The sequence below is a fragment of the Coregonus lavaretus genome, assembly GCF_964263955.1.
Source record: "Coregonus lavaretus genome assembly, chromosome: 17".
Lineage (NCBI taxonomy): Eukaryota > Metazoa > Chordata > Actinopteri > Salmoniformes > Salmonidae > Coregonus > Coregonus lavaretus.
The window spans coordinates 15865131-15877619 of record NC_140004.1 but is presented as its reverse complement, the minus strand read 5'-3'; the positions used below and the strand labels follow the sequence as shown (position 1 = coordinate 15877619).

General features: G+C 41.4%; 1 protein-coding gene across 1 annotated transcript in view; it reads left to right on the top strand.

Annotated features, from left to right (window-relative positions):
• The window catches only part of LOC311144772 (nuclear receptor subfamily 6 group A member 1-A-like), a gene marked incomplete at its 5' end in the record, with an annotated part of 114584 nt that extends 103938 nt beyond the window's left edge, over positions 1 to 10646 (top strand). The window contains 8 exons of the mRNA XM_084180877.1: positions 278 to 508; positions 1156 to 1211; positions 2583 to 2752; positions 3298 to 3531; positions 3780 to 4034; positions 5149 to 5270; positions 5434 to 5586; positions 5726 to 10646. Coding sequence (XP_084037003.1) covers positions 278 to 508; positions 1156 to 1211; positions 2583 to 2752; positions 3298 to 3531; positions 3780 to 4034; positions 5149 to 5270; positions 5434 to 5586; positions 5726 to 5865 — 1361 coding nt within the window. The 3' untranslated portion in view covers positions 5866 to 10646. The remainder of the gene's footprint in view (positions 1 to 277; positions 509 to 1155; positions 1212 to 2582; positions 2753 to 3297; positions 3532 to 3779; positions 4035 to 5148; positions 5271 to 5433; positions 5587 to 5725) is intronic.
• Positions 10647 to 12489: the final 1843 nt, after the last annotated feature.

Genomic DNA, 12489 nt, shown 5'->3' with positions numbered 1-12489 from the left:
ATCCAGCTGGTTACATTTGTTGGCTACCCTAAGTTACACGACGATGGTTGGAGCTGTAGGATACATATGCTTGGTGAGGACTTATGGCAATGGGTTTCTTTTCAGATCCGAGCACAATTTTGATCATGCTGCATTTTCTCCTTAGACATTGTTCTTTATTAAGTCCAATTTGTCATTGATGTACTTTGAATGTTGTGATGTGTGGATATGATATGTGGCAGGTGTCTGTTGGTTTTCTGTCTTCTGCTCTAACAAGTCACTCTGTCTCTTCTGTCAGATGTTGCAGCAGACCCGCGTGTTTGCCTTATCTGTGGAGACCGCGCCACAGGCCTGCACTATGGCATCATCTCCTGCGAGGGCTGCAAGGGCTTCTTCAAGCGCAGCATCTGCAACAAGCGAGTGTACCGCTGCAGCCGTGACAAGAACTGCGAGATGTCGCGCAAGCAGCGCAACCGCTGTCAATACTGCCGCCTGCTCAAGTGTCTACAGATGGGAATGAACCGCAAAGGTAAGAGGACACCGAAGAGGCAAGAGTGACGAGCAGACGAGAGCCACACATGCAGAGGCCTAGAATGCTGACCTGAATGTACTGTACTGGAACCATAGTAGATTGTTCTAGAACCACAGATTTCATTGTAAGAGTTCCTTGAGGGTTTCGAATATATTGCACAGCCACAAAGTCAAAATTGTAGAAATTCATGAAAATAAAACAAATATTAATTTAAGGTTAGGCATAAGGTTATCAGTGTGGTTAGGGTTAGGGTTAAGGCTAAAGTTTAACATCAAATTTTAAGAAGATAAATTGTAGAAATAGAGGGGTTTTATGACTTTGTGGCAGCCTTAACTAGTAAATACCCCACTCTCTTGTCAACTCGCAACACCGCCCAGCTCTGTAGTTATGTAGATAGTGCCCTCTGCTGCATTGACTGTGTAGGTGAACTTTCACATTTTACTGTACTCTTTCCTGATTATCTCCTGTGGCACAATCAGAGCAGCCACCAGGGAGAGTTCCAATGTTGCTATGACAACCTCCCTAGGAATTGTACTGTACTTTGGTGTTTTTATGTCTTGAAACCCAAACATAGTATTTAAAGAAAAAACATACAGTTTGTTCCTCTTATTGTGATGCTTATGGCTGTTCTGTGTGTTTTCCAGCAATCAGGGAAGATGGGATGCCAGGAGGGAGAAACAAAAGCATTGGACCTGTCCAGGCAAATATTCACTGTGCTATTTGATATTTCAGAATTGTTATACATTTTATTTATATCCATTTAAATGTCATTTGCTTACTACGAATTGTTATGTAAAAATGCTGGTAATTTCTAACGCATTGCCCTGAACTGCAATGAATAGAAATGGAATTGAACCCATCCCTGACAGTGATTTCATGCTCACATTAATTTATAATTTCATTAGCTGGCTTTAAGCAAGATAATCGGGCAAATCAGCATCCACAATTGCTTGCAGCACCAGTCATTATTTACAGTGTTCAATTCAATCTATGTCATTAACATTAAATGAAGGATTAGCCATGCTTTTCAAATATAATTTTGTATAGCTAAGATGTAGGTCGTTCTATGTCATTTCAGCAAGTCATGACACCCACCATCTCAGATTGTTCTGAAATCGTGTCTGTATTTAGAAACAGATAAGATAAGCATTCCGGAAGCATTATTTAGTAGAAATATAATTAGATCTCTGAGAAATTAAGCTAATTGATTGCACACAAATTGGCTATTTTAATTTATAGGATTCATATAATATTCAATAATTATAGTACCTAACATCCGATTTGGACCAAACTTTTTTGTAACAATGAGTAAGACATAAGGAATGGCTTTTGACAATTTCTTTGGATTCCTCATGTCTAACTCATTGTTAGAAAAAAGTTTGGTCCAAATCAGATGTTAGGTACTATATTTATTAAATATTATATGAATCCTATAAATTAAAATGGCCAATTTGGGTGCAATCAATTAGCTTATTTTCTGAGTGATGAAATTATATGTCAACAATATAATGTTGCAGGGATACTAATCTTATTTGTTTCTAACAACAGAAACTTTTTGAGGTGGAATGACCCCTGTGTGCGTGGGTGGGTGTGTGCGCATGTGCATGGTGTGTCCTTGTGCCTCTGTGGAACAAGTTGTCCTAGGATAATTATACCCTGGACAACAGTGCTATGTTAATCCATTCAGATGCCTGAAAACAATGCTGTAGTATTAACAGCTAAAGACTTGAAGTACCCAGGGGAATTAATTATAATAGTTAATGGACTTGCCAATGCCATGACTCTTTACATATTCTCTCTCTCTCTCTCTCTCTCTCTCTCTCTCTCTCTCTCTCTCTCTCTCTCTCTCTCTCTCTCTCTCTCTCTCTCTCTCTCTCTCTCTCTCTCTCTCTGTCTCTCTCTCTCTCTCTCTCTGTCTCTGTCTCTGTCTCTGTCTCTCTCTCTCTGTCTCTCTCTCTCTCTCTCTCTCTCTCTCTCTCTCTCTCTCTCTCTCTCTCTCTCTCTCTCTCTCTCTCTCTCTCTCTCTCTCTCTCTCTCTCTCTCTCTCTCTCTCTCTCTCTCTCTCTCTCAGATCACAGATGACGAGATTGAGCGGATCATGTCGGGACAGGAGTTTAAGGAGGAAGCCAGTCTCCCGGAGCACAGCTGGAGCAACAACGGTGACAGTAGTGACCACAGTTCCCCTAGCAATGGCGCCTCCGAGGGCAACCAGCCATCACCCGCATCCACTCTGTCATCCAAGTGAGTTAGCAATTTGTCTACATGAGGGCGCATCGTAGCCATTGTCAACAGTTTGTCCATTTATGAAATAATTAACTGCCCCTGACATTCCCATTGCCAAGTTAGTAAGGTGTTTGCCACTAGAAGAATGCCTGAATGCGATCTATTCAGACTTAGCAGTGATATCTGTACAATGAATTCATACCAGTATCTGCTGTTCTTGCTATGGAGACATGCATAGTGTATATCTACAAGCAGCAAGGCCAAATATAGTGGTGGTATCTATTTTAGTCTCTCTCTGTGTAAACATCAACTTATCTATATCAGCCATGTACTCTGATTATGTTAGAAATGCACAGAAATAGTTATTTATCAAATAAAATCTCAACAACATGAGCACACTTGCCAGATACCAGAACAGTATAATTTCTGGCATTTAGTGTAAGTACAGTATGTAATTGAACGACTATTGTGAGTGAAGTATCTTGCGGCAGTGACAGTTCTACTGTGTTTTCCATAATGTCTGAAGTGTTAGTGTGTTTGACCATTGTGTTTTGTCTGTCCAGTCGCTCTGTAGAGATGAATGGTGGCTACACGGCTGCTCTCAGGGACCAGTACATCAACACCCCCATGAACACCCCATACCAGCTGCTACCTCACCTCTTCAGCTACCATGCCCAGTCAGGCCTGCTGCCCCCCCAGCCCCGCAGCCTCTACCCCCAGTCACACCCCCTGGTGCTGCAGCTAGTTGCTGCAGAGGACCTGGCTCCACTGGCCACCCCCATGCTGATAGAGGACGGGTGAGTAGGCCTGCTTAACCTGAAATATCTGCTGAGCACTCAAACTGTGGCATGTTTTTGATCTACCAATTCCAGCAGACATCTATTTGGAAATGTGTTTTAGAAATGTGTGTTCCATTTTACAATATTAATTTTCTGACCATGTGACCAGGTCAGCTACAAATCCTGGCCCAATACAATAATATGAACAGCATGCTGTTATGAATTCTGTTGATATTCACATCCATGCCTCTCTGTCTCCCTGTCAGGTACAAGGTGACTCAGGTGGAGTTGTTTGCACTGCTGTGTCGTCTGGCCGACGAGCTGCTGTTCCGTCAAATCTCGTGGATCAAGAAGCTGCCGTTCTTCTGTGAGTTGTCCATCGAGGACTACACCTGTCTGCTCAGCTCCACCTGGCAGGAACTCATCCTGCTCTCCTGCCTCACCATCTACAGTGCGCAGATCTTTGGAGACCTGGCTGACGTCACCGCCAAGTACACGCCCTCTGATGACGAGCTGCAAGGGTGAGTATTGCCAGACAGTGGGATCACTGTTAGGGTTAAACAATGATACTAGGGTTAACCATAACCGCTGGCCTTGTGTTCATAGGTTTATTTTGGAATCATTGTATGGAAAGAGACCATTTAGCTGGGAGACCCTCCTCTTCTGCTTTTGTGTAGGCATTCATGCATCAGAGGTTAGAAGGCAATAGTGTTTGCTTACCTATACTTATGTTATTGTAGTATTTTTGGGAGGTGTGGTGGCTGAATATGGCTCTAAAGAGAAGGGATGATGTCAAAATTGAAGTTGTGTTTCCTTCTGCAACAACAGTCTCCTACGGAGACCACCGTTCCACTCTGTGGATTCACAATCTATAAAGGCTATGATATTTCTACCATTACATCGGGGTATATTGGTTTTGGAAGTGTGCCAGTGAACTGGCCCGTGAAGTGGACGACTCCTCAGGACTGTGGCTAGCACTGTCTGGGCCATTATGAAATACAGGTCTGTCCCTCTGTCCCAGATTGGCCATAATACTGTGAGGGCTTAGTTGTGTGTAAATCAGACCAGAATTATCTGACCTTTTGGCACACTTGTTCCTAATTTTCTATTGGATTTACGACTGGGTTGTGTTGCAATGGCCCATTTGCCTGCAGTTTGCACATACAAGGAGAAGGTGTCTGATTTACTAAGGCAGTGCTAAACGGTGTGTAGGCACATTTACTAAAGATATAGTTAAAGAGATCAAGATTTAAGAGGAGCTGTAGAGACGGGTATAGAGATTGATGAGTTCAGTTATTCAGTTTGACATGTTTAAGTACATGCTCCATCCTTAAAGCTAAAGGAAATGTTTAGTCAGAGAGATTAATGTCCTTAATCACTTGTAGTGGATCAGGCATAATCCACTTCTTCCCCCTTTTGCTCATCTTCTTAGTATGGTCATGATTTAATCAACTCTCACATTATCATGAATCTACTCTCCCTTCACTTTTTATTTCTTTGTGATTTTCCACTTCTGTAGCTGTGTGTACGAGAGCTGGTAGTCTTGTTGATTTTGTGGGTTGTTTGTGAGTGTGTGTGCGTGCGTGCGTATCACATTTCACAATCTCACCATGTTTTTGTATACGTCCCCCCCAGGTTCAGTGAGAATGGCATGGAGGTGATGGAGAGGTTGATCTATCTGTTCCGCAAGTTCCACCAGTTGAAGGTCAGCAACGAGGAGTATGCCTGCATGAAAGCCATCAACTTCCTGAACCAAGGTAACACACACACGCACACAGTCAGACACAGCACTGTTCCAACAGGAATTTTAAAACGGCTCTGCTGCTCAGATGCTTTATTGAATAAAAAGGATACAAACATCACACATACATGAACAGTAGCTAATGTCCTCTCCTCAATGTGTTCCTGTCTGTTGGGCAGATATCCGTGGTCTGACTAACATCTCCCAGTTGGAGCAGCTGAACAAGCGTTACTGGTACGTGTGTCAGGACTACACTGAGTACAAGTACCCTCACCAGCCCAAACGCTTCCCTGAGATCATGATGTGTCTGCCAGAGATCCGCTTCATGGCAGGTAAGTTGGGGCATCTATTACATCAGGGATTGGCATGGCGGGCGGTGTATTATGAAATGCTAATGTAAAGGTCCATAACAAAGTAGGCGATAGGATAATTGTTCTGTACTCACGCCCTGTGAAACATGTTTCTTTCCAGGCAAGCTGGTGAATGTTCCCCTGGAACAGCTCCCCCTCTTGTTCAAAGCAGTCTTGCACTCCTGCAAATCCAGCCTAATCAGCTACAGGACAGGAAGTTCCCCCTGTCTGACTTCTACGGGTACCTCCCCTGGGAACTGAGCCCCGCCCTCCTGGCTCTAGGACCGCCCCTTTACTCAGAGCTGGCCTGGGGGACAGGGCAAGGGACTGGTCCTCCTTCCTGTGAATGTGACAAGCAGCTAGTTTTTAAAAACTTTTTTTTCTCTATATATTTATTACACGACAGAGCTGAATGTATGCTGATTTACACTGTGCACATGCTTCTGTACAAACTAAATGCACATAGATGCATTGGTCTTTGGAGTTTACAAGTGTGTATCCGATTGCTCAATGTGTCGGTGTTGCCATTGTTAGAACTAGATTTGAAAGGTTTATTTTATTTGGATGGGGGCGGGTATAAATTAGTAGTGTTTTGAGACTACCTCAGGAAGATGTTGTTGCTATTTTCAGGTACATTTTTCTCACTGTTTTGAAATGAAGAGTTGCCCAGTCTGAATCAAATCCCTGTAAATGCTTTAAACTCCTGAATCATAGATTGGTAAGTAGGCCTTTACCATGAAATTGACCAAACGCATTGCTGTATTTTGAACCAAAGATAGAAAAGCATTCACCCCTGCAATCAGCAAATGAATGTTCAGTACTGGTGTATTGTCCCAATTCTTGTAGTATGTTTCTATACTGTGTTACACACACTCTCTCTTACAGAACCCACAGACAGACATCCTGTAAGGGATGGGCTGGTCAGTTTGAACATTCCTAGACTTTCAGTGAGGTGACATTTAGTGGGATTGTGGGATCTTCGTAGAAATCGAGCATACGGGTATTTTCTACAATCATAGACTGCAGAACAAATTGAATTGCAGGGGAAGTTTGTTATTAGCTATATTGATTTTTTTGTTGTTGACCAAAGTGTTATGCAAAGCTTTTTCAAGCAGCACCCATAGATGTGTGATGAGCCGATAGCTCAATGTAATGATTTCTTATCAATGAAGGACCAGAATAAGAAATGAATCAATCTGCATCGGAGCCAGAGGGGAGACCTTCTGCTGACAGACAGACACAGTATAGCTGGTTCCCATTCTAACCCCTAACGCTGAAACACCACAGACAAAAGCCCCACTGTCTTCCCTCCTAGTCCATGTAGCACCCATCTATTGCTCCAGACATACAACTTTTAGCCCTCCACTGGTACTCCCTTGCCCAATCCTTAGCCTCTGCACATGCTCATTGGGTTGGTGGTCCAGTCCGCACAGTTAGGCTAGAAGGAAATGCTGGCCTGCTCATTTTTACTACTACATCTTTAGACGGTGTTGGGTTCAGAATGCTCAGGTGACAAATTTTTGGCTGTAAAAGAGTAGAGATAGAGGAGACATTAGGGGCTTGTCCATTAATCTGGACAGACTAGAGGTTACTTCCAGCTTGCACATCATCTGAGACAGATATGCACATTGTTTTAAAAAAAACATACAGAGAAAAAGGTTCTTTATTTTCTAAGTATGAAATGATCATTTCAACCACTTGAAGTGTCTTTTTTGATCATTCAAGTTTTAGCTGTTTCACAGCAACCATTGTTTCAAAATAATTTGGGGCAATGCAGCCCTTAAAACGACTCTCTTTTATGCGTGCTGTGGTAAGGCAGGAGACATTCTTTGACCATAACCTTGGCAAAGTGCCCACCCTGCATGCTCCTCTCTCTCAGGTCCTTTTGGACCTGTATTTAAACAGGGTAAAGTGAGTATTATGTATTGCATTCAGGAGTTACTCAGTGATCACTATGCTGATGGACTTGTAGGATTTGTAGTCGTAGGATTCTGGACATTGTAGGTCCTTTTAGAAAGTGTTTTCTTTTTCAAATATTTTTCTGTTTCATGAAAGTGAATGTGTTGGTTTTAAGGGCATGTTATAAGACTTGCAGAACAGATTTAAAACAACTGGTGAACCATTGCTCCCAGTTCAGTGTTGAGCTGATTTGGCTGAAGGTGGTCTGAGACAGGGAAGAAATGCCAGAGATGTCCCTTTTCCAAACTGAGCATACTCAAAATAACCTCAACTATCAGGTCTACTGTAGGTCTAGCCTGGTCTGTCTATCTCAGCCTTAACACTGTACTACCTTAGCCTCAAAGGAAAACTCCACCCAAAAACTATCTTTTGGTATTTGTTTCATTTGTCCGTTGTTGACATAGTGCCAAAATGTGTTGCTTGTCAGCAATCAAGTTTTCAAGATATGTAACTTTCAAAATACAGAAATCATCCCCATATGATGCATCTCTGGGTGGAACGTTCCTTTAGCACTGTACTATCTCATGCCCTGAACCACCCTTTGAATACTTTCACCAATGGAGTGTTCTTTGTTTCAGTAGTTTTCAAGTAGCCACCTTTCCATGTTTTGTTTTTATACATTTTCAATGTTATTGTTAAAGCTAGAATCCTTAATTAAAACAATAACAAAGTGTCACCCCGCCTTAGTTTTGGTAAAAGGCTGAGGGATGGGAGAAATGTAACCACTCTCAAATGCATAGACAGAGCTATGGATGCAAGGACTGGCCATCCATTATATAAATTATAGTTTTAACAATGTTTTGAGGCTATACCGTGTTTGTTTACATTTACATTACAATTCTTTCTGATGGATGTTGGATGTGATTCTATCAACTCATTCCCTTGTCTCTGCTGTAACTTGAGTTCCAAAATAATATAGTGTTTATGGTAGTGATATTACAATTCAAAAATGTTTATGGATTGATCACTTTTACTATTACCAAAAACATGTTACAGATTTGATGAATAAAATGATATCTGCAGACAGTGAATTAACTCAGCAGAAGACAGGCACCTGTGAAACCGGTAAATATTATGCATATTTATGCATGATCCTTCACATGCAAAGCCTTTACTGTATTCCCCAGTGTCCTTTGGGTCTGAGGTGTGGAGTTTTCAACTCAGATATTAGAAGGTAGTCACACACTGTGGCTTCCTACTTCTCTTTCAGTTGACCATCTGTGAATAAAGCAGAGAACATTGAGGTGTGCCAGTAGTCATGGTGGGGAGCAGCCAGCCACTGGTCTGGGGGGCTCAGTGCATATGGCACTCTTAAACTCAGGGATCAGAACTTCTTAGGGGACATGTGTTTGAGACCCTAGCCCAGTGTTGCTGCTGCCATACAGTGTCACTCTGGCCATCATACATGAATATAGGGACCCTAAGTGGCAGATTCTTCCTTGCGGTCTCTTTTCAAATCAAACGTCACATTGCTGCCTTGCTGCCAACACCTGTCATGTTTTGAAATACTTGTAATACAAACTCATTATCATTCTTATTATTTTCTGGAATGTTTTTACAGATAATGGATATGTAATTTGCAATTTCTATACTGATACTACCTCTTTTTTTGTGTCATCACGTTGCTTACCTTCACACAGGTAATGTAAAAAAAAATATCTTATTTATTGGTTTCATTGCACCAATGTTATGTTATTTTGTGTCTCTTATTTCATCCAGTTACCTCTCACTGTTACCTATTTTGCATGTAAATGTTTCCTCATATGTTTTTCCGTGCTACCTCAGGACAAACTAGCCTCACCCTCAGTGGGTGGGAGTCAGTTTGACCACCTTGCCAGTTTACATTTACTCTGACCACTTCTTTCTGTGATCGATCATGTAGTTTATAACATCACACAAAGTGATCAATGAAAACAGATGAAACTGATGACTTAGCTACTAGCACATCATGACCATACATTACCAATCATTACCACACCTGATTACCATATCAAATAATTTATATGGGAATCTCGACATACTGTATGTATTCACATGCCTTAGGCGGTTACCATTTGTTCACTTTTCTGTGGTCGTTTTATCAATACTTCCCATTTTACTGGTGAATCAGTGTTTCTTTGATCACTTTATATAGCATCATATAACCCAGTATGATATTCCAATCAATGTATTGTGTTCATTCACTATATTTATATAGTTTTCAAGATGGTGTGTACCAAACAATGTAAATGCGAAGTGTAAAGAGTTAAAAGGGTTAAATGAGCAGTATCATGTTTGATATTTAAAATGCTGCTTGTGAGTGATTATTAATTAGAATGTAACTTTGGCCCTTCTGCCATATCCTGTTGTTAACATGCTTTTCCTCACTCATCTCAACAATGAATGGTGAATGGTTTTCTGTTATAACAGTGTTATTACAAGCTTATTCAGTGTTATTACAATTCATTCATGGAAGCTCCTTATTAAGGAGCCCACAATGGGGCAACTAGAGTAGATAAAATCATATCATATCTCAGGGAACAACGTCTTAAAGTATTTCCATTGAATCTGCACAACTGGATATGCAGATTAAATACATTACATTTTTATCTGCCATGTTTTTTTTCTTCGTTAAAGGGATACTTTAAGGGATCCCCAGAGTCAGATGAACTCATGGATACCATTTTTATGTCTCTGCATCCAGTATGAAGGAAGTTAGAGGTAGTTTAACGAGCCAATGCTAAGTAGCATTAGCGCAATGAATGGAAGTCAATGTCAACAACTAGCATGCTAGCTGTTACCATAGACGTCCAGTCATTGCGCTAATGCTAGTTAGAAATTGCGCTAACGCTAGTTAGCAACTTTCTTCAAATTGCACACAGAGACATAAACATGGTATCCACAAGTTAATCTGACTGGGGAAGTAGATAAAGGGCTTCATTTCCAAAATCCCAAAGTATCCCTTTAAATCTTTTGAAAAACCTCTCTCCTCTGCTTTTCTTACTTTAACTACCTGTGACAAATGTGATCCATATGTGTTAAACGCATGTTTAGAAATTGTTAGGACTTGAAACCAAATAAATGTGAACGTTATGCAACTGTGAGATTGTTGTCATGTCTAGCATTATTTAACAGATAGTGAACAGTGTGACGAGTCTCTATGCTTCCTTTAGGTATGATGCTTATTTGCTATAAAAAAAATGACAGTTGCTATCTGATCATTCTATCTGAAAGTATTAAGCTTACCAAGACATGTACATGTACATCTAGGGTTTTAGGGACACACTCTCGCTCTGGCATTTGAAGCCAGTCAGCAGATTTTGGATGGTCCTAATCTGTGTGTCCCTGACCCATCCCCCAACACCCAGCCTAATTTGTTTTGCAGACTGAGACAGCCTATCATTCACACACACACACACACACACACACACACACACACACAAAACAAACTGTTCCTGCATGTCAAATTAGAGAGAGAAAGATCTGTATCTAGACAACATGTATTATGATAATCTACATTTAGGGTGTAACTAAAATGCAGGGCCAGAGACAGGACCAGCTAAGGCTATAGGGAACTGCAATGCATATTTAAATGTAAAGCAATTAATCTCTATGTCGTCCTTAATATAGTCAGAGAAGAGGAGGAGATAGAGGCGAAACACACACACGATCGCCAGTGACATGGTCCATTTTAGGTTATCTGGAGATTGATTGATGGTTATCAGTAGAGCTGCTGCTTGCATCATGTCTGTGATCCGGCCCAGGAATGGGCCATGGGCAGAGGAGGACCTACTTATCTACTCAAGGCTGAGTGAGGCGAGGCGGGGGGATTTTGACAGGCTGTTCTAGCAGCAGCCCCTCTTCTCTCCCCTAACAGGATCCCCTCCCTCACTGACTGACCTCCACTCTCAGGCCCACTCAAGGCTGGGGGTGTGGAGTCCCTTTCAATGGAGACATATCATGCAAAGCGTATGAAGGGGAAAATGTATCCTATGCGTGGATTGTGTTGAATATGATGGTGTATACCTAACATAATAGCAACTCCCATCAATACCACTATTTGCATATACCACTCATAATAGAGAAATTGGCCATACCAAGACAAATGCAGTATACACAATTCAATGCATTATGATAACACTATAAAAGTCACAAAATCATTATCATTGTCAAGACCAAAATATTCTGAACCAAATATGGTTATAGTATTATTTGTGCAGCTCCCAGTCAGGAGAGGGTTGAGAGATCTTAATTGCAGGCCCTGGCAGCGTTAGGTTTTCGTTGGCCCACCATAGCGGGAGCTGCCCTTTAGAAATACCACCCTCTGAGCCAGGTTTATCTTATCATAACTAAAAGTCCAATATCCTATCTCTTTGATAAGAGCCAGAGGTTTGATAAACACAGAGTTAGAGCTGAGATAGAAGAGCACAGTACCACAGACTTAGGGGAGGACTACTGCTTTGATTAAGATGTAAAGACAACCTCAAGGAAATGACACATCTTTACTTGTTTTGCCAAGGGGTTTCATCATAACAAGCTTTTGGGATTCATGCACATATTCCTTCTCCAACTGCACTATCATTTGTCAAGTTTGTTCACTCAATGCCTTGCCGATGTATACTTTTACTGTAATATGAATTTGTTGGTAGCAGTGGTGGTGTTGGTGTTTAATTTAACTAGCCACATGACACCTGCCTGTGCTTTAGGTTGAACCCATTTACGTTACTCTTGGAGACACGTCAAAGCTAGGGCTGACCCCCTCACCAAAATGAGAGAGATACAAGTGAAGAGAGTGCGAGGGGGATGGAGAAAGTGAGGTAGGAAAAAATAATTAGAGAGGGTGGATAAAGACATAGATAAAAGAGAGAGAGAAAATGAGAGAGATTGAGAGAGAGAGAGAGATTGAGAGAGAGAGAGAGAGAGAGAGAGAGAGAGAGAGAGAGAGAG